The 26,589-nt window shown below is 39.6% G+C and overlaps 1 protein-coding gene across 1 annotated transcript in view; it reads right to left on the bottom strand.

Moving 5' to 3' along the window:
• LOC110175779 (cilia- and flagella-associated protein 46) overlaps positions 1–26,589 on the bottom strand; it is a 136,163-nt gene that overhangs the window by 27,578 nt on the left and 81,996 nt on the right. The window contains 11 exon segments of the mRNA XM_055162939.1: positions 248–327; positions 9,563–9,730; positions 11,875–11,936; positions 12,953–13,059; positions 15,569–15,717; positions 17,411–17,484; positions 17,689–17,786; positions 19,266–19,445; positions 21,094–21,264; positions 22,988–23,110; positions 25,010–25,198. Of these exon segments, the coding sequence (XP_055018914.1) occupies positions 248–327; positions 9,563–9,730; positions 11,875–11,936; positions 12,953–13,059; positions 15,569–15,717; positions 17,411–17,484; positions 17,689–17,786; positions 19,266–19,445; positions 21,094–21,264; positions 22,988–23,110; positions 25,010–25,198 (1,401 nt within the window).

Raw genomic sequence — 26,589 nt, 5'->3', positions numbered from 1 at the left:
CCACATGAATAGTAGTTTAAATCACAGCGCTGTGGAGGAAGTGGGACTTGGAGAAAGAAAAAAAAAAGCGAAAATCGAAGTGAGAAACGCTCCACAGCCCGAAATAGGATCTTTATGAAAACACATTATGTAATTGATTGAAAAAGTGCACATAAAAGCGTATGGGAGGAAAGTGAAATAGTCCAAGCGCTGACAGCAGGTGAAAGTAATACTGCGTGGTGTATCTGGCAACCCAAGATTAATTTACTAAACTCACCGCTTTGATGGCCTGGCTTTGATCTCCCTTGGCTTTGGCTCCTTTGGTCTCCTTTTTGTTGTCACCTTCAACTGCCACAAACAGGAAGCAGAATTAATATGTACACTTGTTGGCGGAGGAAGATTACGCCGCGTTTGGACTGTAGGGGGAGTCACTTTAATGTCTGCAAAGTCAATGACATTTATTGGTGTGTGGAGAAGTTTTGCACGGCTGCTCTGTTTGTTAATGAGCCCCAAAGCAGGTACGGAGAATCATTTTCATTCCCCAAAAGAGTGTTTATTTTGTTGGATTTAGATAACAATTAAAAATGAACCAAAGATAAGCAGTTATCTTAATTAACAATTTTGATTATGATTTATTTTCAGCTCATGATAGCATCAGAGGAGCTGCCGATGTTTTCTTAATAAATACAAATTAGGCAGTTTAGGGACCACATGGAAGTCTGGCATAGTAACAATGTTCATGTAACTCTGAATTTAAAGGTCTTATATTACAGAAAATTGACTCTTGTGAGCTTTAAGCCATGTTATAATGCTGTTACCTCCTCATTTTTGTTTTATTCATGTGGAGTAATCCCACATTAGTCTGTTAATAGTACATCTCTAAAGCTCAAAATGCTCTGTTCCACCTTGTAATGTCACGATGCAGTGGTTTTTAAAAACAGCTATCTTTTGCCTTTTGTTACGGATGGGAAATTCCAGGGCTGTAATTATCCAAATGATTCTAGTGAAGGTGTATGGAGTAGAGGTCTGAGCGGGACAGAATCTTCGGTCCTACTCCGGCCCGCAAAGAATTATAATTTTCATTCCTGCTCCCAGCCGCAAGTCCTGCAAGATGGGGATGTTCGCTTTCTTAAACTGTGTCAAACACAGAGAAGCGGAAAGGAATTGTCTAAAATGTGTGTGAGATTAGACCACGTCTGCAAGTTTAGGCTGCTTAAAAAGTTTTTATTAAGGCCAAATCAAATATCCAGCACAAATTATGCATGATAGGCATACATTTATCATTTTACTTTACACTCATATTATAGTTATTATAGTTTGCGGGACTGCAGTTTATCATCCCGCCCACCGTATTGTGCAGTCCCGCTCCTGCCCGCTCCTGTAATAATCTTTCAAAATGTGTCCCGTGCCGCACTGTTTTACGTCAGGTCCTGTGGGTGCAGGGCTCTAATATGGAGTTTAAAAACACAGTGAAGCACTTCCTGTATTACCACATGACATCACAAGATGGAATATAGAGTTTTCAGTTTGAGAGAAGAACTACAAGGTTTGAGTGTAAGGAAAACAAAACCATATGTATGCTTTTGATGAGGAAACATTATAACTATTCAGCCTCACATTTTACTATAGGTGTTTTTATGTATTTTAGCATGTTAGTGTGTGTGTGAGTGTGTGTGCGTGTGTGTGCGTCTGGGTTGTTTGGTTGTGTGGGGTCGGGCAGCTGTGAGGGTTGGTGGGTGGGTGGATGGAAATGTGAGCTTGTTTTTAATCACTGTAAAGCACTTTGTGTTACATTTTTGTATGAAAAGCACTTTATAAATAAAGTTTGATTGATTGATTGAACTATAGATCACAAAACAGAGTAATATGGGCCCTTTAAATAAGTCATAATATATATAAGATACAGTAGGTAGAAAGTTAAAAATATACTTAAAAGTTTAATGCCATACTGTGTAATATTACTAGCCTGATTCATCAGCCAGTTTCACTTCGCAGAAACCATCTGACCTTGCAGTGTTAGAATTCATTCACTCAGTGGTAGGCGGGTACTTTTCTTAATTTAACCAATCGCTGCTATTTGGTTGTGAGGTATGTAATGCACTGCTAACGGGACTAACTCGTATATTAAGCTTTTCCCAAATCCTGTAGGAAGAAGAACAATAACGTCTTTCCTCTTGATGAAATTCACCAAACATTCTCTTTGTTTCGGCTTTAAATCCTCGATCTCAGGAATCGTTGCCAACACAGAATGTATGGCTCTTTGAGGCACCACACTTCCGGGGTTTTTTGCAAACTCTCAAGTGTATTCTGATTCCTGACCTAGTCGCTGGAGAGAAATGAAATTGAGCGGAGGCACTAGGTGGCGCCAAACTGGCTATAATATTAAAGTTTAAAGAACAACATTTCCATAGAGATATGCAGGTTATGTTGAAATAAAGATCATATTAAAGTCTAACAAGCTTCAGAAAGAGCAGTGCTTACGGTTAATATCACACCCACCACATCAGCTGCAAAGTATCAATACACTGTAATGTGGTCCTTTTACACTTAAGAACCAATGAAGTTCTGCTCAAATTACCCAAAGACTTTCCATACTGTCACTCATGTACACAGGCCAATGCAGCCTGGCAAAGGTACAATAAATCACTCACCACCGTCAGACATTTGAACAAAACAAACATTTCTGATGTGGAGAAGCTGTGTCCATGTGTTGTGCTAATTCGCTGTGTGTTGTTGTGCTCATGCAAAACACTAGCAGAATAACAGATAGCCCTTTCAAATGTGGCCCGGGGTACTACATCTTCCTGACACAATGGTAAACTGGAGACGTCAGAGATATGGTAATGACAGGATAAAAAAAAACAAAAAAAAACAAGACACCTGGCTGCGGGGCGGAGTTTCACAATAACCTTTAAATATGATTCACACAGCTATGCAAACGATTCAACCTTTAAAAAGTAAAAATATCTGCTGTTCATTTTCAAATGTGTGCACAGTCCCCTGAGGACAGAGACACTTAAAGCAGCTAAAAGATTGTGTGGAAAGGCCTTAGACTCAGGAGCAGCTCAAACATAAACTGGAAAGGACAGCGTGAGGACACCAGGAGGTCAGTGGTGTTTAGATCCAAATATACAGTACACATCCAGAGCAGTGGGGGAGAAGGGTCTTTCAGTAAAATAAAGATAGACCAAAATTGAACTGTCTGTCAAATCAGTCAAAAGTTATTGAGTGCGTATACATGCATCAGTAGCCTGGTTATTATCCATATCCCGATTATGTCAGTATGTATGTCAGTAGTCCCGGTTTCTTGACATAATCTTACAAATGCACAAGCGAAAAAATTAACTTAATTTAAATGAATAAACCAGGAAAAATACAAACCATGAGCTCTTTTAGCAGAGGAAGCTTGGGAGGGTTAACCAGCGGTAAGGAGCTATGAGATATCCCACAATCCACTGCACAGATCAACCCGAACAGATTCTTCATGAAAATCTTCTGCATAAATAAACTCAACTTTAAAACATATAAACCATAACCACTACAGAGCCACATCAGCCCGTTTGATAATATAATTCAGCTGTGATCACATTTGTTTAAATTTTACAGAAACTAAACTTAAAACCGCATGGCTCATTTGCATAAACTGTTAGCGCTGATAAAAACAGCTGCTCCTTGTGCTGCTGATGCGATTCAACTTCATTCGGACTGAAGGATACGACTCAGTGGATTATGTGTGTTCTTTTTGTGACAGAGGAGGTGCTAATGATGGTGAGTCTGTTCTGTGCGTATATCATATAGGAGATAGTTCATATTTCACTTTTCAGCGATCATACATGTGCAGGTCGTACGAGTGCAGATTGTACGTGTGCGGGTTTAGCAGCTCTTTATTTTACAGTCATTTCACTCATGTATGGTCACTTTATTTATGTCCCTACTCTTGTGGTGAAAAGGCTGGAAAGTGTCTTTTGGACGCATGCGCACTCAACTTTATGTAGCAGTAACCGGGATACTGTGTATACATGCCACAGTATCCCGGTTACTATCGGAATATACCAGCTACAGTAACCCGGTTTCTAATAACGGGATACTGCCATAACCGGGTTACTGAAACCTTGATACTGTGTATACATGCTCCATGAAGAAACCGGGATACTCAAAAAACCCGATCATAACTGGGAAACTGATGTGCATGTAAACGCACTCATATAGAAAAAGATATCACAGCCAATGGCACACGGAATTTCATCTGTTTTAGTGAAAATATGGTCTGTTTTCTTTGTGAAAAATGTGCAGAGGGAAGTGCTTTGTACATTTGTGGATGGGTAAGATGTTCGATTTTTCGACTTGTTCTACTGTCGTGATCCATCAGATTCTATGCTGTTCGATTGTTTTCAGAAAGTATTCCAGATTGATAAACGTGCAGAAATGTATTCAGAGTGACACGTATATCAGTCTGGTATGAGCCAAGTTACAGATTCGTTGGGAGAAGTTAAAATGAGGCAACAACCAACAGCTGAACCTCACATATAGAAGTTTATAGAAGCATATATTAGAATCAAGTGAATTCCTTATTTCTGCATTTTATTGGATTCATTAGGCGCGACCTTCAGCGTGTGTTTGGACATGTTCAAGGCCATGTCTGAAGCAGAGGAGTTAAGTATCTTGGGCTGTTCTCAGGTGAGGGATGGAGTGCGAGATTGACAGGCAAACAGGTGCTGCTGCATGTAACAGCTGTGGGGGAGAAGGTAGAGGAAAAGAGTGCATACAGAGAGATGTGTGGGCATTTAGTTAAAATTTCTCCAGTCTAAAATGGATTGCGGATAGATGATTGTACAGGAGTTGAGTATGGACTTTTACTTTTGTGATTTGTTGGTGTTTATTATGTACACAAATGCAGAAATAGAAGACACATTGATTTTTTTCCCTTAAGTTTGAAAGTCACACACACTTTAAACTCTTGTATTTATTGTGTTCCAAAATGTCAAAACGTTCCAGTCCATTTATGATTTCACGAATGCGACTGACTGCAAACTGTACATTTACGATTTTCATGGGTGATGTGGCTGTCACCTGTCACAGCTGTTGTTGTTTTGATAAACTGTATCCTGAACTGCTGCTAGGACAGAAACATGCATTATCATTCACTACTAGGGCTGTACTTGTTTGGTTCTGGTTTGAGCCCAGTTTAATTCTGATGTAGGATTTGGTTCTAATCCTGGGTTAGTCCTGGTTTGGTTAAGATTTAGTTCCAGGTTTAGTTGCAATTTGAATGTGGTGTAATGTATGAACACATCCTTATTCCACAATAAGTCTGTAGTTCATTGAAATAATAAAGTTATACTATATTAATACTCACTGTTGCGAGTACTGGTTAGGTACTAGGGGTGTGCAAAAATATCAAAATATCGACATATCGTATTGTTTAATGTGATGATACAGTATCGATATTATGGGCTTCTGTATCAATATAGTATAGTGTAGAGTACTTTTTGGTATAGTATATTTTACTGAATTATTTTGTTACAGAGCTATAGTTTTTTTTGCTCATTTAGAAGAAGGAAACTCGTTCATGTGACACATTTGACATTTTCACTGTTTTGATGATTAAAATGTTTGTGTTTGAATCGAAAGTGCACTGTATCAAGATATGTACTGAATCGTGGCCGATGTATCAAAGTATGTATCGTATCGGCAACTTCTTAATGATACCCAGCTCTATTAGGTACAGTTTAATATTGTGATAAACAAGTGCCAAGTGAAATAGAGGACATATTTGCTCAGCTGTTTTTTAGGCACATTAACTTCATTTAAAAATGATGAGGATGTCCGAAGCAATTAAGTTTTTAATGCCATCGAAAACTCCAAAAAGTGAATCTAAATGTTTTTTTCATCTGTTTGTTTGTCACAATAACCTTAATTTATAAGAACATTTAATTTCATAATGTTGGTTGTACACTGGACTAGAAGAATGTTTTTTTTTTTTTTTTTAATGTCACTGAATGAAAATTAAGGATTTCACTGACTGTAACATTGATTGTAACATTTCTTTTCACAATAATCATAACACTAAATAACATTATGCTTTAAAGGCGCTGTACCTGATTTTTACTGTACAGTCGTCCCTCGTTTATCGTGGGGGTTACGTTTTAAAAATAACCTGCAATAAGTAGTCAGCTGTATTTTGTACAGTTATTATGTGTATTTTAAGGCTGTAAAACCCCTCATCACACACTTTATACACTTTTCTAAGACAGGAAAGTTACAACTCTGTTTTATCCTTCTTAAAACTTATTGCTGCTGTCGTCCTCATGCTTATGTATTTTTCTCCTTCTTCATGTAACGAACCCTACAGTTGCGTAACTTCTAACTTCCTTCAGCGTGTCCAGAAGTCCAACTTTTTGTGCAATGGGTAGAATCTTCCTCTGCCTTTTGGGAGCGACCACAGGAGTCTGTGTCGGTGCAGAACATCAGGGAGAAATCTTGCAAACATACAGGCTTCATACAGCACTTCAGAATCACACTGCTAGAGATTGAACATTTATGAAAATCTGACAAGCTGAACACATCTGTACTGTTCAGGAGACACGGCACGAAGGAGACTGATTGACAATGATGCAGAGGGAGGAACACAACACGCATTCAAATGCTATAAAAATAAAAATAAAATAAAATGAAATAAAATATGCAAAATTGCACAAAAAAAAAAAAAAAAATCTGTGAAATAGTGAGACCACGAAAGGAGAACCACATTATAGCGAAGGATGACTGTATTCAAAATGTGAAAAACAGAACTAGTTCGTTGTAAATTGTATGGTCCATATGAATTACGAGTATCCTAATTATTCACTGCGTTGTTTACAAATATTTTTCACAGCTAACAACTAACATGCTGACATGCATTTCCTGATTACAAGAAAAAAATGCTTTCTAATTAGATGCAGACAGCGCAAAGTGGATATATTTTGCCCCTAAGAGCTGCTTATACAATATATCTGTACTGGGAAAGACACATTTTGCTCAAATACACGGGAAACACTGGATACAGGGTCTTTAATACTGTGACATTCCAAACACACACGTTGCAGGTTTGTATAAGAGATAAATTCCAAACCAAACTCTCCTATAGAAAATCACGCTGCCCAATCAGACTGGACTCGGGCAGTGAATTGTCCCCAGTATTATGGCAGATCTAATGGTCAACCCTTTATTGCAGTAGGCAGCGGTGTTCACGGATGTCTGGATAAACCTGTGCATGCCAGTGGGATGTAGAATGACCTTTCTCTCCTGGACAAATTCCATTTCTTTGGATGGCTGCCTCCGCTCCTCAAGCCCGGCTCTGAGATGGTTTGGTAAGTGTAAGGCATTATTTAAAAGGAATAAGATCAGGTATGTTACGTGGCACAGGCCCAGTTACTCCACAAAGCCTGCCCCTGGTTATTAATAGATCAGTGGATAGGGCAGTGTCTGTTTGGATGTATCTTTTATAAGTTGTTTGCTTCACTATCCTGTCTGCATCACAATGTTTCTTGGTTTATAACCCAGTAAAAATTGTCTAAAAATAACCCCTGGGAGCTGTCAAAGAATTAATGTTTCATCGGTGGTGCATTTTCTTGGCCAGAATAAAATCAGAATATCAGAATAATCAGAGAACTGAATAATAGATCATCTCTTTTTGTGTGTTTGTGACAAATCTGAATATTCAAAAAGACTCAGTAGCATGTGACAGTTCATTTGTAGCTTTAAGAATAATTGTTGTTCATTTTTGTCACGTTCCTTATCAAAACCTGCATAAATGTGCACACAATCAGAAACTGTGCATGTCATTTCATTAATTTTACATATAATCTTACTCTTTTGTGTGATTGTAAACATAGTCAATACAACAGCAAAGTGTCAGGGGCTCAGTGTTCAGAGCATTCACCAATCAGGGTCAGTAGTAAGATCCCAGCTCCAGTTAGAAGCGAAGACTTGTAGCTGTTGTGGTGTTATTGGGCAAGACATTTCTCCCACCTTGTATGAATTTGGTGTGTGGTTGAGTGACTGATGAGAGTAAATAAATAATGCCATGTAAATGTATCTTGAAAGGCACTATATAATCAGAAAGTTATTATTTGCACCTAAAACGGTATTTTTAGTGAATGATTTCCAGTAAAGCTGCTAATCGAGGAAAGAAAACGGCAATGAATGCCTCTTAAATGATTGAAAAGAGCCTCCCACAGAGACAGGTGATTGTGGAAGTGTTAATTAAATGCTGCTTGTAATAAAAATCGCTTGAAAATCAGGCAGTAGAGTCATATGAAGTAGTACATGTTCATAGTATAAGGCTACTCTAGAAAGTAACTGTAGAAAGTAAGTAACAGTAACACTATACAATTCTAAGATCATGATATTTTAAAATAAAATAGACAAATCCTTGATTCAATTTAAATTACCATGAATTTTGAGTATAACTATTATTCTACAAATCTGACAGATTTTCACTATGTAACTTTTCTGGTGGAGTGTCAGTCACCTGCAGATCTCTATGGACCTGTTATTGCTTTGCCTGGATTGTACCACAGTACTGAAGGCAATCAAGTTGTTTGTCTTGCATTTACTCAATTAGAAGTTGTTTCACTGCTCAAGAATACTTTGGAAAAATCTGCATTCTTACTGTGAGTGGGCTCGCCTCTCTAAAGATTCTAACTTGTAGCTTGGCCTAGAAGTGCCACCTGTCTCCATCACGATAGATACGTTCAATGCCAAACTGTGGGACATGTCAGGCAAAGCAATAACATCTCCATGGAGACAAGACAAGTTGTGGACCATCCACTAAAAAAGTTTCATGATGCACCTTTAGATATCATGTTTTTTCTACACTTGCACACTTTTAGCACATTTAAGAAAAAAATTGCTATGGCTGAATTTTGTTTGACAGCAATTAGGCCTGCCAAGATGACACATTTTGAAATGTCCTATATTGAATCATATTGAAAGCATTATTAAAGCAGGATTATCCCAACCAAAAAAAAACTCTTTTAAACGTTTAAATACATTCTATCATTGAAAAAAAAAACATGAGCTGCAATAAATACACACTTTAGTACACTGTAGTACAAGACTGGGTCGTGACCCTCAAGTGAGTTGCAAGAGATTTTTTTGGGTCGCCTTGTCACAATGTACATGTAGATCTGAAATATACATATACATACTTCTCCATACACCCCCCTGCTCCTCACTTCTTCTCTGTGCACGGAATCTCCACCCGTGACTTGGGTCGTGAAGATTTGTGACTTTTAAAATATGGGTCCCCAGAAAAAAACCTTTGGGAAACACTGCTTTAGTAGTAAAGTTGTGTCTATGATTATTTGACTTTCTAGAGCTTAAATCTTATTCTTATTAAAAAAAAATTCCCATAGTGAAAAGAAAAAGAACCAATGACAAATTTTTATCCTGTAAAACATACTTCTCGAACTTTTATTAATTGAACGATAAGTCTATAACAGTATTTATCGTGACAGGCCTAGCAGCAGAACGTAACAAAAAAGTTCTGATCTTGATTATGACCCAAATACAGTACTGGTACATGAAAGTGTTGCAGTACCTTTTTCTGACTGTTGCAGGCGTGAGTGGAGGAGCTGGAGAGAGAAGTCCCGGGACACAGCCGTCAGCCCCTCCTCCTGCAGCACAGACAGAGCCTCCAGAGGGAAGAGGAGCAGAATGTGATCGGCCAGAAGCACCAGAGACTCCCCCGACTCCCCCGAGAACGTCGCTGTATGGACAAGGGAGAGGACTATAAGAATAACAATGGGCTTAACTTGTCTCTACTGTACTCTTTTTCTCATATAGGGCAAGACAAAGTAGTAGAAGAAGTCTTAAAGTGGAACTAAACTTTAAGTCAACTTTCTTTTCGCTACTTAACTGTGTATGTGATGTTTTAACAGCATTATCTATCGTTCAATGCTAGGTATATTTACAGCTTTTTGGTTAAAAACATCTAAATCTAATCTTTGATTTCCAGTAGTTGGTGACATCACACATAACTGGCCTAATTTACAACCAGATGTTTCTGTTCACAAACACCTGGCTGCAGGGTTGGAGTGTAAAGTGTGAATACTTGTTAGACCCCAAGATCCTGGCTCTACTCCCCCTCACTCTCCCCCTTAGTAGAATTTAGGTGTTTAGTCCCACTTTAAGACCAAAGCAGAACAATGAAAACTCAACTGTAAATCTGTCTTATTGATTGGAAATTGATACACAATAACTGATAGGGGTGTAACAATATCCAAGTCTCACGATACGATATCGTCACGGTATGAACCTCACGGTAAGATATTTATTGCGATATCATGGGAAAGCTCGCGATATGGTGGGGAGGTTCATGATTAGGGACGTAACAATATCCAAATCTCTCGATACAATATTTTCACGATATACATCTCCCGGTACGATATTTATTGCGATATTTTGTGGAGGCTAACAAAGTTGTTAAAATGCTACTTTTTTCTCTTAAAATGCCTTGACAAGACTTAATCCAAAAAACTAAGACTTAAAAATGCTCAGAACTGTTATTTCGTCTTGTAGTCTACACTGAAATGGAGCAAAGGATCATGGTCTATGTAGTTCCCTCTGTCTTTTTTTAGCTACTGCTGCACCATAACCCTTAATTTAAGCAAAGAGACTTGTAATTCGATATATTGTGATGGTCCACGACATTATTGAGAGAACTATTGTTACACCCCTAGATATTGAAAATACATATATAGTCTGAATCAGAAACCAACTATGAGCCTTTGAATAAAAAAAATTTAAAAAGGAAGAAAAAAAGAGCTGGAAATGGAATGTAAAGGTGCATGATGAAGGGTTTCTGTGGGAGGGTCAGCCATCTGATGCCTCCATAAACTTATGTATATGATCTTTAATAATAATAATTTAATAAGATCTAATTTAATAAGCACTGTTGGGCAAGTTACTTTGAAACTGTAATGCGTTATTTATTACCTATTACTGTCATTTCAAAGTAATTCGTTACATTACAATATTACTGCATTTAAAATGTAAGGCATAAACATTACTATTGCATTACTTTAAGTTACTCTCATCAAAATAACTTTTGCGCTGTATATGGACTGAACCAGGACTAAACCAGGTCTAAACCAGGACTAAACCAGAGCTGAACCAGGACTAAACCAGGTCTAAACAGCGTGGAGTTCTTTGTCAGTCCTTTCGCCCGCGGTTACCTGAAGGTCTACGAGGGCGCATCTCCGGCGTTTCACCACTGCTGATATCGAGGTGATTTTAGCGAATTTGTATGAAGAAAAACCCACCACTTCAATCCAGGTTAAAAAACACTGTAATGCGCGTTACTCACATTTGTACCGAGTAAAATATTACTATTTTTTCCCCTGTAATGCCTTACATTACTGCGTTACAGCAAAAAGTAATGCATTACTGTAATTCGTTACTTTTATAACGCGTTACTCCCAACACTGTTAATAAGACGAGCACGTGGCTGATCCCTCAACAGAAATGTTACATGGTACACCTTTAATAGCCGAAAGCCTAACTGGGTGATCAATTTGTTATCTATTATTTCTTGTATTTAAATCATTACAGTTATCACAAATATTAAAATTATTATCTTCTCTTCTTGATTATGCTCTTGAGTTTGAAATATTATTTTTTTTGTCTTTTTGTTTTCATCACACATGCACTATTTTACTGTGGGCAGCATCCATGTGTGTGTGTGTGTGTGTGTGTGTGCGTATGTGTGTATGTCCTCCTCTTTCATGCCCTGCACAAGGCTTACAGATGAGTTGGATAGATTCAAATGAATACAGTGCTGCAGTGAGCCACAACAGATGGAGCTAATGAGGCTGCCCGGGTCCACACAGGTTAGAGTCCCTGCAGCTGTACCTGAGCTGGTCTTCTCCTCTTTGTCTTTGGCCCGAGTCGGCTCCAGAGCTGCTGACACAGGCCTGGAGTAAAACCATAGAGAAACATCACTAATGCTGCAACAATATTCATGTTTTTCACTTTCCTGTTTGTAGGTGTAATTTTTGACCATGGAAAAGATAGAATATTTGCTTTTGAATTATTAATGACGAGAGTGCCTCTATTTTATAGCTCTGAAACCCATGCATGTACAGTAAGGGAGGATTTGGGGTGTCTGTAAATATGATTGTTTTACACTTCTACAACAGAATAATAAAGTTATCTGTCAGCTGATCAAAAATTTCAGATCTCTATTCCATGGCGTAACACCAAAGAGCATCTCTGACATGTTAGCGCCATATGAACCATCTGCACTGTGAGGAGCTCAGGGACCAGCCTCCTGCTGGTCCTCAGAGTCAGGACTAAACACGGAATGATTTTGTTTTATGCAGCTAAAACCTGGAACAGACTTCTTAAAGATGTGAGACCAGATTCTAATCTGACAATGTTTAAATCCAGGCTCAAAACAGTTCTGTTTAGCTGTGCACATGGCTAAAAGGTTTTTCTCTGCACTTTTCATGTTACTTTTATTATGATTATTGATGTTTTTTTATTTGTTTGTTTTATGTGTGTAATTCCTCCTCTTTAATGCCCTCTTCCATAAAGCCCTTTGAATTACTTTTCGTATGAATTGTGCTCTACATATAAACTTGCCTTGCTTCTATGAACACATGATTATGATCCAAAAGGGTTTTATGTTTTTTTTTTCCGCTAACTGCTTTCTCTTGGTAAAAAAAACAATACTCACTGCTACAAGTCATGCAATTTGCAGCCAAGAGACTGAAACTGTATCATTAAAAATGTAAGCTGGCACACTAACATCACATTTTACACGCATTGAGACTAAAGAAGATGTTGTAGTAACTTGATTGTACAGTGTTTGTGTAGAGATCTGAAAATGACAATTCAAACCTTGGTTGTACACTGACTTAAAACTTAAGTGTTTCTTTAGGCCATGAAATGTTTTGTAAAGGACAAAGCAGAGAATCTGAACACTCACCTGAAACCAGAGAAGTCAAACTGTGAAAGAAGTGGATTCAGATAGGCTTCCATTAGTTGTAGCAGCTCCCTGAAGAGAGGTGCTAATGCTTGTTCTGCTGCTGAGCTCTGTTTAAGGAACAAGGAACAAATCTGTTTATGTCTCAATTTGTACAGGGCCTGAATGACCCCTGTGATTAAGTCATTATTATGTTCCTTTTAACACGACCCATTTCTGCTGGTGCTTGAAAGCGTTATCTGACTTCATTACATCTTTTTGAGCAGATGAGTAGTAGTAATAGTATTTTTTACTTTTGTACATTCAATTAAAAAAAAAGAATATAACTGCATGTGAGTGAATCCATAGAGAAAAACTGTTCATAGATGACAGACCACTTGCAAATTTCAATCTAAAGAGATGGAGCCATATGCCTTATGTTTGTTCATTTCAAATATTTTGCAGGTTTACGATAATATTAAAGGGACAGTCTGGAATTTTTGACATAGGTCCTCATTTCCTAGTGAGCCAGAGTGTTGGAGACGTGTGAAGACACTTTTTAAAATATTCCATCCAGTCCTTGTATTTGCAGAGGTCGCTGGTGCTAGGCTAGTGCATGTCAATGGTCATAGTTCTCCTGCCACTAAAAACAGTCTTACCCACTCAACAAAACACCCGAAGAAAATCTATTATTACACCAGACTGTCCATGTGAATGTTTGTGTTGATAGAATCATTTTAGAGGTAAAACCAAAATTGCATTTGAAGGATTTATGTCTGAGCAAAAGTGAGTTGTACTTCCTGATAGAAAGCTTGGCAGCAGCGGACTGATATATGAGAAAATAATCCCTCAACATGCAAAGATTCATGCGATGCAAGGTTAGTTTTATTATTCTGTCAACACAGACATTTACATCAAATGTATAATTCAGAAATCCCTTGGCGAGCTACTTGCAAGGGGGTGGAAAGCTACTGGTAGCTCCCAAGCTACAGGTTGGAGACCCCTGATCTAAATAAACATTTGTCCAGTTGACCAATTTAATTTCTCCTTTGCCAGTAGATAAACTTTATATGTGTCAGCCTAATAACTTTTCCTTGTTATGGAAGCCATTTTGGGGTCTTTAGACAAAAAGATAAAATAATTTCGATGGCACTGATACTACTTTTTCACTTGGAGCACATGGATAGTAAACAAAAATGACATATACACATAACCTCTGTCCTCAAACAACTCCACTGACTCCTGGTCCAATACTGTATACAATACAAGGTCCTCCTCATCACCTACAAGTCCCTCCAAAACCCGGCCCCTCCTTCCTCCCTCCTCCGTATCTCACCGACTCCTCCATCAACGCTGTCCCTGTCCCACCCACTGTCTCAGATCAGACACCAACCCCCTCACTCCCCTCATCAGGACAAAGCGCTGGACCTTGAGGAACTGAGCCTTCGCTGCCACCGCCCCACCCTCTGGAACTCAATCCCACAACCCATCAGGAACTCGGAGTCATTACAGCACTTCAAATCACTGCTAAAACTGTTCAATCTGGCATCCCCCACTAAGATTTCCACCGCCGTTTTCTACTGTTTCCTATTGGTAATTCCAAAAATAGCACTACAGTGGTCCCTCGTTTATTGTGAGAGTTATGTTCTAAAAATAACCCGCGATAGGTGAAATCCACGAAGTAGTCAACTTTATATTTTACAAGTCTGTAAAACCCCTCACCACAGACTTTATACACTTTTGTCACAGAGGACACTTACAACCCTTTTTGCATCCTTCTTAAAACTTATTGCTGCTGTCGTCCTTTTGTTATTTTCCTCCTTCTTTATGTAACGAACTGAAGATTAATTTATTCCATAATGGAGTCCTACAGCACAGAGTCCCAGCACCGCACCCGCGCAGTACAACACCGCACCCGCCCGTTAACCTGAGATTGTATCAAACTTTTGTGCTGCCTACGCCATGGACTGAACCAAGACTAACCCAGGACTAACTCAGGACTAAACTAGGACTGATTCCAGGACTGAAGAGGAGGACTAAACCAGGACTGAACTAGGACTAAAACAGGAGTAAACAGGAGTAAACCAGGACTAAATCAGAACTGAAACAGGACTCACTGTTGGGACGGGATCGGAGGTGACCGCAGGAGAAAGGACCGATGGAGAGCTCAGCACCTCACGAAGGTAAACGCGGCAAATGCCCAATTGCACTTTGCGGACACCGTGCTCGGGTTCTCTCTCTTAAGTCCAAGATTAGATTTAGACCTGGTTTAGTCCTGACCCACCCGTGTGCAATTACTACCCACCCATAATACACAAAACATGTTCATACGCTGTAAAAAAAAAAAAAAAAAAAAAAAAAAACATGCGAAATAGCAAAAAAAAAATCTGCGAAACAGCAAGACCGTGAAAAGAACCGCGATATAGCGAGGGACAACTGTATATAAATCAGATTTTTACTGTATTATTATTAAATCAGCATCTATTTCACAGGCTAAAACTTTGTCCTGGTTTAGTCCTGGTTTATTTCTAGATTTAGTCCCCAGTTTGATGTGGTGTATGTGCAAGAGGAGTACGAGAGGAGTACTTCTTAAGAAATGATAGTGAACATTGCAGCGATCTCATGTAAATCCGTCCACACCTCCAGAGTTGCGCCCTCTGCTGTCCGGCGGGAGGCCTCCTTTAGTCGGACTCGTCTGGTCTCTCGGTCCAAGGTCTGAGCGCTGTCCTGCAGAGTCAGCAGAGTCCTGGGGCAGACGGTAACCTTGGCAACCTTTGAACATGTCAGGCCTAAAACAACAAGATTGACACAGACTGAGGCATGTATACTTGGACAGGTACAGTACTGGCTTATAATTGGTCCCTGCGAGCTCCGACCACATACATCTTCTCGTGTCTAATCTTGTTTTCCACTTGTCTTTTCCGATTTATCCTTACATAATGACTTAAGATCCGATCCGGTCGCACTTGTGTGTCTTGGTAAATCAGTAGAAAGCCCATGTGGTCCATCTTAATATCAGGCGGTGACGTTTAGGAGTCAAGGTTCAAAGACGATGCGGATGCCGAGGTCACAAAGTCCTTTGGTTTGCACTTCGGGGTGGTTATTTTTTCTTTGTCTTCATTAAATGTGAACTTTCAGCTGCCCTCGAGGAGAAATGCTAAGCCATGTTCATTCAAAGCTATGTAAATGCTGACTATAGGGCAAGATACGGCTTCAAGGTAACAGTGGGCATTACAAATTCAGAATTGGGGTCTCCGAAGCGGTCGGTGTTATTTAAGTTACTCCAAATGCATTTCTTAGCAGAGCTGCAGTCTAGTAGTTTATATGCGCATGAAATAAATGCCAACTTAGCAGATTTAGCTGTTAGATTCCAGATAAAGACGATTAAGTATAATTATTTAAAACATACACTACGCAACTTTTCTACTGGACGGTCTGGCACCTTCTTGTTTCTAAGGAGATGTCATTATTTGCTAGTAACGTTCAAAGGTATGGCCAGTTTATCTATTTCCATGAAGATTTCCAGGCCAAGTTACAGGTCAGGTCTATGGAGAGGAGAGCCCTCTCACTGAAATGCATGTTTTTTTAAGATAATTAAGACACCTGCAAAAGAATCAATGCAAGACAGAGAAATGTAATGCCTTACCGTGGAACATTCCAGGCATATAAAAACATCTCCACAGGAAGAAACGAGTAGGGTGATGATAGCCAGGCTGGCCCCACCTAGTGCCTCCGCTCAATTTCATTTCTTTCAAGCGACTTGGTCAGGAATCGGAATGCAGTACACAGTTTGCAAAAAACCCCGGAAGTGCGAGTTCGGGTACCAGCCAATCAGCAAAGAGCCATACATTCTGTGTTGGCAACGATTCGCAAGATCGAGGATTTAAAGCCGGAACAAAGAGAATGTTTTGTGAATTTTATCAAGGGGAAAGACGTTATTGCCCTTCTTCCTACAGGGTCTAGGAAAAGCTTAATATATCAATTAGCCCTGTTAGAGGCGCATTACATACGTCACGACCAAATAGCAGCGATTTGTTAAATAAAAAAGTACCTGCCCACCGTTGAGCGAACAAATTCTAATGCTGCGAGGTCCGACAGTTTCCACGAAGTGAAACTGGCTGATGAGTCAGGCTATGATAATGAGTCCTCCACCAAAATAATTACAAAACGCACCTTTAATGGTTATGTTTGAGACAATCATACTCCAGTAAACTCTAGTGATGGCTCTCGTAAAAATTGTGAACTATCTTCTACTGGCGTGACTATTTTTCCATTGCTGTTTTCTACAATTTCTTACTGATTTCCATTGTTTCTTAAGCGTCTTTGAGTGTCCAAAAAAACACTAAATAAATCCTTCTGAACTTAATGGTTATTCTGTCCCAATTTTAGTATTTTGTGGTGCATGGTGAAAGTGTGAATGCAGCCATACAGAGGAGTATAAGAGGAATATTACTTATAAAATGATGAGGTAAAAGTTCTTACCTTTAGTTTGAGTTGACCTCCCTTTTTGATTTCCCTGAGCTTTCACTTCATAGAAAGCCCCATAAAGTTCTTTCCTGTAAAAAAAGATTAGAGTCAGAAAAACAGCCCCCTAGTGTCCAGTTATGTACATATATAGTTAATGTGGTCCTGAAAGTGTTTTGTTCGTCCTTATGCAAACACATACATCATAGCAGTGACAGGGGGAGCCAGGGCAGTATTTATAGTCCATAGGTAAAAGGCAGATGAGAACATAAAGTAAATATAACAGAGTGGCTCACCTGTCCTCGGAGTGCTGCAGCAGGAGCAGCTTCATGTTTGGAGGCAGATCTGAGAGGAGGCTCAGGTGCCCAGGGTTTATGGACAAATGAGAGAACGCCTGGAGAAGATACAGAACACTTTAGTTATTTCAGAAAGGCCAGCAGTAAACAACATTCAGTTACTATTACAATTAAATAGTTGCAATAACCAATCCTATTTTTAAATATGTTGGAAAAATACGTATCCAATAGATGTCTATAAAAAAAAAAGAATAATTGAACACATGGGGTCTAGTGCACTAGCCTGATTCATCAGCCGGTTTCCACGAAGTGACCTTGCAGCATTAGGATTCTTTCACTCAACGGTAGGCGGGTACTTTTTTTATTAAATCAGTCGCTGCTGTTTGGTCGTGACGTATGTAATGCACTGGTAACGGGGCTAACTGGTATATTAAGTTTTTCCCAAATCCCATAGGAAGAAGGACAATAACGTCTTTCCCCTTGATAAAATTCACCAAACATTCTCTTTGTTCCGGCTTTAACTCCTCAATCTTGAGAACCGTTGCCAACACAGAATGTATGGCTTTTTGCTGATTGACTCACACGTCCGGGGTTTTGTGCAAACCATCTAGTGCAGGGGTGTCCACACTTTTTTCATCAAGGGCCACATATCTAAACACACACGAAGCAGAGGGCCGATCGAGGGCCATAGACTGGTGCTCAATACAGTGAATAATTAAAATATGTGCATGTCTAACATGTTAGAATGAGCCATCAGTCCTTTAAAGCCACACACAAAATATTAAATATTAGCTTTACCAAGGTAGATTTTCAAAAAACTTGCAATAAAAAAGTTTATTATTCATTGATGCAAGGTAATTTGGGCCAATTCTCCTGGAAGCCTGAGGGCAAAGATAAATTTGTCTGAGGGCCACATTTGGCCCACGGGCCATAGTTTGGACATGTCTGATCTAGTGTATTCTGATTCCTGAGCTAGTCGCTGGAGAGACATGAAATTGAGCGGAGGCACTAGGTGGCGCCAGCCTGGCTACTACTGCACAGTCAAAGGACTGAATTACTGTATCTGTCCCCTTGTGGACAAGAAAGAGTTGAAAGTACATAAAAATATATTCAGCAACTGTGCGTGGTGTTTGCAGAAGATTGTATTTCAAGAGTTGAAATAACCTTAGTCTTATGAGGTTGGTGGGCTAAACCATGTAACCGTTTTCAACAGATCAATTTCGTTTTTTCAGAAAAAGAGAAAAAGACACCTTTTGAATGAGGTTTGATTGAGGAAGTCACTATATAACATGGTCAAAAGTCAGTTAATCAGTGTATAACATCTCTAAAAATCTCTTTTGTAGGAGCTGTGGGTTTTCTATACGTAACACAAAATGGTGCAGTTTTGCAACATTATTACCTTTTTTATTTTCCAAATCCAACTTCATCCTAACTCCTGTGTGTCCCAATCCCATGTGTGTTAAATCCCGGAGTATATTTATGGCAGAGACCTTAACATAGCATGTGCCATCCAGGGAGCTCATAGAGGAGGCAGTGACAGCATTCATTAATCATGAGATGGGAGCGGAGGCCGGTACCTTGGAGCAGGGGCAGACAGTGCCCTGAGCTGCCTGCAGGGGGCGGGTGGGGCTCTCGTCACGGGACAGGAGCAGGTTTGTGTGCAGCCGGAGCACAGAGGAGAGAGAGGAGAGACAGTCCCTGGAGTCACTACAGGCTGCACTCAGGACCTTGGACATGAAGCTGATGGAGAGGCAGCTCTGGAGTGAGGTAACAAATGGAAATGTGTAATAGAAAAAGCAACAAGACAGGACAAAAAGGTAAAGTTAAATCACAGAAAGATTTAATGTTACTGTATTTCTATTTCTATTTTATATTATTATTATAATAATAATAATAATAATAATAATAATATTATGATTATTATTATAATTTTTTTTATTTTTTTACTTTCTATTGTACATGTTAAAGGCTACGTTCAGACTGCAGGGCTTAACGCTCAATTTGGATTTTTTTGTGAAATCCGTTTTTGTGAGGTCGTTCACATTTCCAATTAAATGCGACTTGTATGTGATCTCCAGTGTTAACTTTAAACAGCCCAAAAGTGTCCCACATGTGCACTGGAGACATGATGACATCAACCGCAGCGAGCGTGCTCTGTGTTTATGGAAGTTGTCCAAACATGGATGCGAGCATTGAGCACCTGGAGATTTTAAAGTTTCTCTCGTACCGGAGCCAGAACATGAACAACTTACTTGTTTTAAGGAGGAGATTGAGAAGGAGAAGGACGAGGTTTTTGGCCGTGGTGTTTTGTGGGGCAGTGGCAGCAACGACCGTTCAAAGGAATGTGTGGATGTGGAGACGTAGCCAAGAGTGGTGAGTGGCGATGTGCAGAACAGTGACGTTTGTGGCTTGTTGATAACGTGTAGGTCGGATGAATGCGCTTTGGCTGTTCAGACTGAAGTCGCATGTCAAAAGATCGGAAATATATCGGTTTTAGGACCACATATCGAAGTGGCCTGGGTCACATTTGAAAAAATCGAATCTGTGTCGTTCAGACTGTCATTAAAAGATCAGATACAGGTCACATAGGGGACAAAAAATAAATAAAATCAGATTTGGGTCACTTCAGGCTGAGGTCTGAACGTAGCCTTAGTGTTCCATGAGCTTCTTTCTGTGAGGCTGAAGCGGTAACTGCTGTGCCACTGAGCTGACTTAAACTAGGAGGACACTAGCTCCCTATCCCAGGCCATACAAATCAAACTTCACCATTATGTACAAGTCCCTGGATAACCTGTCCCTGACCTTCCTCTAAAAGCTCCTCCAGCACACTCCACCACTCATCATAAAGGTTTTTAAATAGCTGTATCTTTTGTCTGTTTCCTTAGTATAAAAAATTTGTTTGGAATTTTAGTATCGTGTCAACACTACTAGTATCATGTTTGTATGTATCTTGAGATTACTTCAAATATTAAAAATGCAGCGATTACATAAGACAGACTCCACGATGAAAGTAGGGAAGGTGGAAAAAAACGTAGACTGCATAAGTAAGAGTAAACTGGCTCTTGTAAAACATAATTAAATATAAAAGAAAAGCTAAGCGGATCATGGAAGAGGTGTCCGTGGTGTTGTGCAATGAAAAAATGTAATCAAAATATCATATCTATTTCAAGACAAGCAGGCAGCTCCAAGTACCACGAGGAATCTATCTTCCTGTGCAAGGTTAAAGTATAATGCCGTACTGAGAAAGCCAAACATAGCAACAACAACTCCATGTGATAGAGAGCATGAATTCCGTTGCTATGAGAGAGGAAGCAACAGAAGAGAAGGTAAGTTATATAGAATAGTCTTGTCTATCTTCCAATAATGCACATTAATACACATTGAGCTTTGTGACAGTGAGTTCACCTGCAGCAGAGCCAGGTACTGCCCGGTGACACTGGGCTCAGACAGGCCGTGGGTCTCCATCATGTTCAGGCAGACTTCAGACAGGAGTGCAAGGGAGAGCTGGTTCTGAAGACACAAACTCGAGGCCTCTGACAGGGACTTACTGGCTTCAGCTAATAGATGTTGTGCTCCCTGCAGATTTAATTGAACAAATATAACAGACACAGAGTAATTAATCAGGTTATACATGTTTACAATGCATGGATACACCTAAAAGTCTAATATAGAGGTCTCCAGTCCTTTTCCTCCACTGAGCTTCCTCTACAAAACAAAAATGTCAAAGAGCTACTAATTTTAGCGGTGATAAGAAACTGAGTAGATGTAAGAGTAATGGCAAATCTTAGATGCTCATAAACCATTATCCATTTATAAGTGCACACAGCATCAAAATGATACATGTATCATTATTATTCAGCACAATATGTATACCATATTTTTCGGACTATAAGTTGCACTTTTTTCATGGTGTGGGTGGTCCTGCAACTTATACTCTGGTGCAACTTTATATGAAAATTTTCACACTGACAGCTGCGAGAGGTTCTAGGTTTGTGTGTCAGTATCTAGTACTACTGTTACTCTTGTACCACTGTCACTTCGCTCTACTGTGCATGTCTCCTGTAGAAAAAGCTGCTGTCTTGCTGCTGCAAATGAAATATTTAGCCGAAAACGGTAATTGAGCAGCAGAAAGAAAGTTTGGAGTGAGAAACTTGTGAGGGACTGGCAGAAAGTGAGGATGTAGAACACATCTTCACGGCAACCGGGCAGGTGCGCCATGTAACTTTCCTTGGAAGTCACTGGATGAATCGACAAAGCCTGAACTTCAATGACAACTGAAACCATCCTGACAGGATTCAGAAAGGCTGGAATAATTCTAACTGGAACTGATGCTGAGTCTGACGACAGCTACACAGGAGAGGAAGCAGCGCTCTGTTTACATCATGGATCTATGGTTTATCTCCAGAGGTCATGCAGAAGTGACACCGAGGTCGAAGAATTCAATGGATTCAGTGAGTTGGAGTGAGATTGTGAGTTTGGTAAACTTATGTTATGTTGTTTATACTATAATTATCTGAATAACTGTTACGTGTATGTTATGTTAACATATTAACTCCTATTCTGTCTGTTGTTCTCTATTCTATTGTTATTACTATAACTTCCCTTTCAAGTTGAAATTTTGATTCCTGGTCTCTGATTTTATAAAATACATTTCCCCAAAAAGTGTGACTTATAGTCCGGTGTGACTCCGGAAAATACGATAATTAAAAAATACCTTGGCAAGCTACATGGAACGGGGTGGAGAGCTACTGGCAGCTCCTGAGCTACAGGTGGGAGACCTCTGCTCTAGTGAGTAGGTGGATTAAGTCAGCACTGCAACTGCCTTTATATCTCTGGAGTAGGTTGCAGGATGCAGATATGAATTATGTCTGTGCATATTCTAAGAATCGTACCAACTGCTTAATCTATTGCTTAAAGGCACAATAACTGATTATTGCTGTATTAAAAAGATGAAAAGCAGAACTAGAAATGCTTTATAATTCGCTGCAGACACCACACAGCGGATCTGAAGAGCGGCTTATACAATATATCTGTTCTGAGGCAAAACAAATTTGACTTGATTACAGGAATGACAGGCAAGAATTCTAAGGACTAGATGTGGCAGAGGCAATTGGGAGGTGTGTGGACTTTAAAAACATGGAGGAGCACTGAAGGAGAAGGAGAGGGCCATAAAGCGATTTAACTGAGCTTATTAAAATAATGAGTTGAAGACAATCTTAGCATGCAGGAGTATTCAAAGTCATTAATAATGGGTCTTTCCACTGATAGCTGTAATAGGATCATTTGTCACAGTTTGTACCTGCTGATCGGAGCTTTTGGCAGAGGTCATTCTTGGCTTTTTGATGCCTGATTCTTGTTCTTTCTCTGAAGTCTCTTGCTCTGCTCCTGTTGCTTGTGGGTCGGCCTCCTTCAGCTCCGAGTTCTTGCGAGATCACAGAACAATGGTGTAATTATTATGAAATCTTCTTATGATCACAAACCATGAGGACGTAAGCCTCTCAGTAGTGAATACACGGGCTGACATTATCTCTCCATAATCAGCATAAGCCAGTGATTTTTCCAGGTTATTGGAGCACTGGGGCTTATGTGAAGTGTGTGTGAGTGTGGGCGGCGGCATTCCAGCAACAGGTCTCCAGTGGAATTCCTCAAGATTTCTCCTATAATTGCAGTCAGTGCAACACGCTTACACGGCTCAATGGGTTCTTGCATACTGGCTTAAGAGGCACATTTTTACAGTTATGAACAAAGTACAGGAATCATTCTGTTGTGTAAGGTTCCTGTGCGACTCTCCAGACAATACAGAAGACACTTAAGCGTCTGCAATGACCTCTGAAAAGAAAAAAAACTAAAACATGTGTCTCAACTCAGCTAACCTTTTATAGTTCAGGCTGAGTCAGTTCTTTTTGGTTAGATCTTTATGTGTTAAAGTGAAGCTCAGATTAGACTCTAACTTGGGTAGCAGAGTTTCAGACAAAGCAGTGTCTACAGATAACGTCACATCCCCAGGGAATGTTGATGAGCTGCAAGGTATCAACAGCAAGAAACAACTTTTCCCTGGAAGCAAGCAGGCGGAGAAATTAAGAACTAGGGGTGTAACGGTACACAAAAATCACAGTTCAGTACGTACCTCGGTTTTGAGGTCATGGTTCAGTTCATTTTCGGTACAGTATGAGAATAAAATGCAAAAACATTTACTTGTTGTTTATTTCTGTGTTTATTAAACCAAGAATTAGTTTTAACATTATACAAACGGGAAAATAAAATAAATGCAAAGTGCTGCTTTGTAATACTAATAAGTTAAATAAAATATTCTCAAATAAGCAACAAATCTATGAAATATTATAAAAAATTAATTCTCTCTAAACAGTAAACAAAACTTTTCAAAACATAAAGCGCAGGATGAAGCTGGCGAAAGGCGAGAGTGAGGACCGGAGTTTTGCGAGGATTCACATGGTTCGCAGGGAAGTAGTCAAGGCGGGGGGCAATTGTTGTCAAGAAGGGCGCCTTAAATATAAAGTGCAGGAAACAAGCGGAGGGAAACACTGCCACCCAAATCACGGACGAGTTCCCTCATGAATATTAAACAGCCGAGCCTTCCGTGTAGCTGCACATGTAGTGGTAGAACGTAAACAAACACAAATTGAATGAACTCAATTGTGCAAAGTCCTGCACCGAAGCAAATGTCCCACAAAGCGAAATGGTTTGACACGAAAACATGTACCGTTACACCCCTAGTAAGGCAGCATGCTTTTCTATGTTTTTGTTGTTTCTTCTATATGATGGTACAGTACAGTATGCTTTTTATTTACACAGGGACAGTGCATAACAATATACTAACAAGACAAAAGTCATAGGTAAGATGCTGGTGCCAGGTTCATTTACACCTGTAGTTCCTGAGCAGGTTGGTGGAAATACTGACTCATTAGACTCTGTTATTCTATACCACCATGGGCTAAACTAACTAAACCTTCTTCTTGCCTAGTCCTTCACTGATATTTCTGGGTAACATTTCAGAAACTGCTGTGTGCCCCAATACATCTGCCAATACAATGTACTTTGTGAAGATACAATTGATTTTTAGAAGTGAATTTTGAGCCTCTTGACTGACTAAATTTGCTCTCCAGTTCATTTCAATGCTACGGGATGAAAAAAACCAAAAGGCAGACAAAAACTCATAATGCAGAAATGGGCCAAGAGGTGTTCCCAAAGGAGGTACAGATAAGACCCAAAGTCTGTGCCCTGACTGTTTATATTTTATTGAAACCCTTGAGGACAGTAGTATTTATGTAATAGGAGACAGCATTAGTCGCGGTGGCTGTACCTGCTTGTGAGGGTCCCAGAGGGCGGATACATAAATGGGGTCTTCCATCGTAGCCTGTAACCTCAGATATTTCCCCATTAGACATAGGCTCCATGCTTTGGTCTCGGCGCTGTTCAGGTAGTGAGAGCTGACCGCTGCCAGCTGGCCCAGCGCCACCTGCCCAAGGGTAGTGCCCACATTCAGCCAGGCCTAACCAGGACAGAGGCGGAAAGGTTAGACAAGGCCCTGTTATACAACCCTTTAGACATGCATTTGACTTCAATAAAATTCAGACACTGTGCATTTTGGATGACTTTTCAATCCGATTTTCAAACATATTGGAGAGATCTGTATCTGTTTACTGTCAGAAGTAGGAATATATTGAATTCAAGAGGTTTTGTTATGGAGGAAAGATGGAGAAAACAAGTGTCTAGCCAGGAACAATTGAGTGGTGCAAGAAAATAGACTTGAGAAAGCAATATATTAGCTATATGCAATTCACACACACTGATGGGCACGTTTTCAGCATATACCAGTTGCCTGATCTAATCTATTAATAATAAATGAGCAATAGCAAACCCGGCATGTTGGGTAAATTTAACATTCACTGCCTGTTTGCTTTATAAACATGCTCAGACTACCAATGTGAGCAGCCTATGACTTTCTATGTTCATGGGATGTAAAACTGTTTGAATATGAGATGGAGGACTGCGTAAACTATATGGTACAATCTGTAGTTAAATGTGTCAAAAGTCTGGTTTATGGTGTCTTTTAGTGTGCTTCATAGACATATGAAAAGTAGACTCTGGCTCAAAGTGTCTGTGTTGGCAGAAAACAACTTAATTATTAATAAAACTCGAGAATGATCGTTAATGGGTGACAGGACTTTTAACCCGTGTTTCCCATCCAGGGGTACTTGGAATCATTTAAGAATTCAAAGAAAGGTGGCATTGAAAGGCACATTATTTTATGTAATACATTTTACATGCTTGAGAATAATTCTGTGGGATAATATAACAAAAAATATAATACTTATAGTTGGCCTTGTACTAGTAAACATACTTAATAATTACCAAAGAAACTCCAGTACTGTAAGAAGAGAGTGTGAGACAATGCTTAGGGGCTACTCAAGACAAAAAACTTTGGGAAACACTCCTTTAAACTACCGTATTTTTTGGACTATAAGTCACACTTTTTTCATGGTTTGGGTGTTCCTGCGTCTTATATATTAAAATTTTCAGACTGACAACCGTGAGAGGGCGCTCTAGACTTGTGTATCAGTTTTCTGCGCATGTCTCCTTCAGAAAAAGCCACTGTCCTGCTGCAAGTACTGAAATATGCAGCAGAAAACAGTAATCAAGCAGCAGAAATAAAGTTTGGAATGAGCGAGAAACTTGTGAGGGACTGGCAGAAAGCAGGTATAAAGAACACAGTTTCATGGCAACCAGGTGGGTCACCATGAAACTTTCCTGGAAGTCATTGGATGACAAAGCGTGGACTTGAAGTGACACAGAGGATGAAGAATTCAATGGATTTAGTGATTTGGAGTGAGACGGAGAGTTTGGTAAACTTGTTCTGTTCTGTTGTTTCTGCTATAGTTA

This window comes from Boleophthalmus pectinirostris, unplaced genomic scaffold (assembly GCF_026225935.1).
Source record: "Boleophthalmus pectinirostris isolate CB_2022bp ecotype Guang Dong unplaced genomic scaffold, ASM2622593v1 HiC_scaffold_5, whole genome shotgun sequence".
In the NCBI taxonomy this organism is placed as follows: Eukaryota; Metazoa; Chordata; class Actinopteri; order Gobiiformes; family Gobiidae; genus Boleophthalmus; species Boleophthalmus pectinirostris.
Note: the sequence above shows the minus strand (reverse complement) of the source record. Positions and strands in the feature narration are given on the sequence as shown.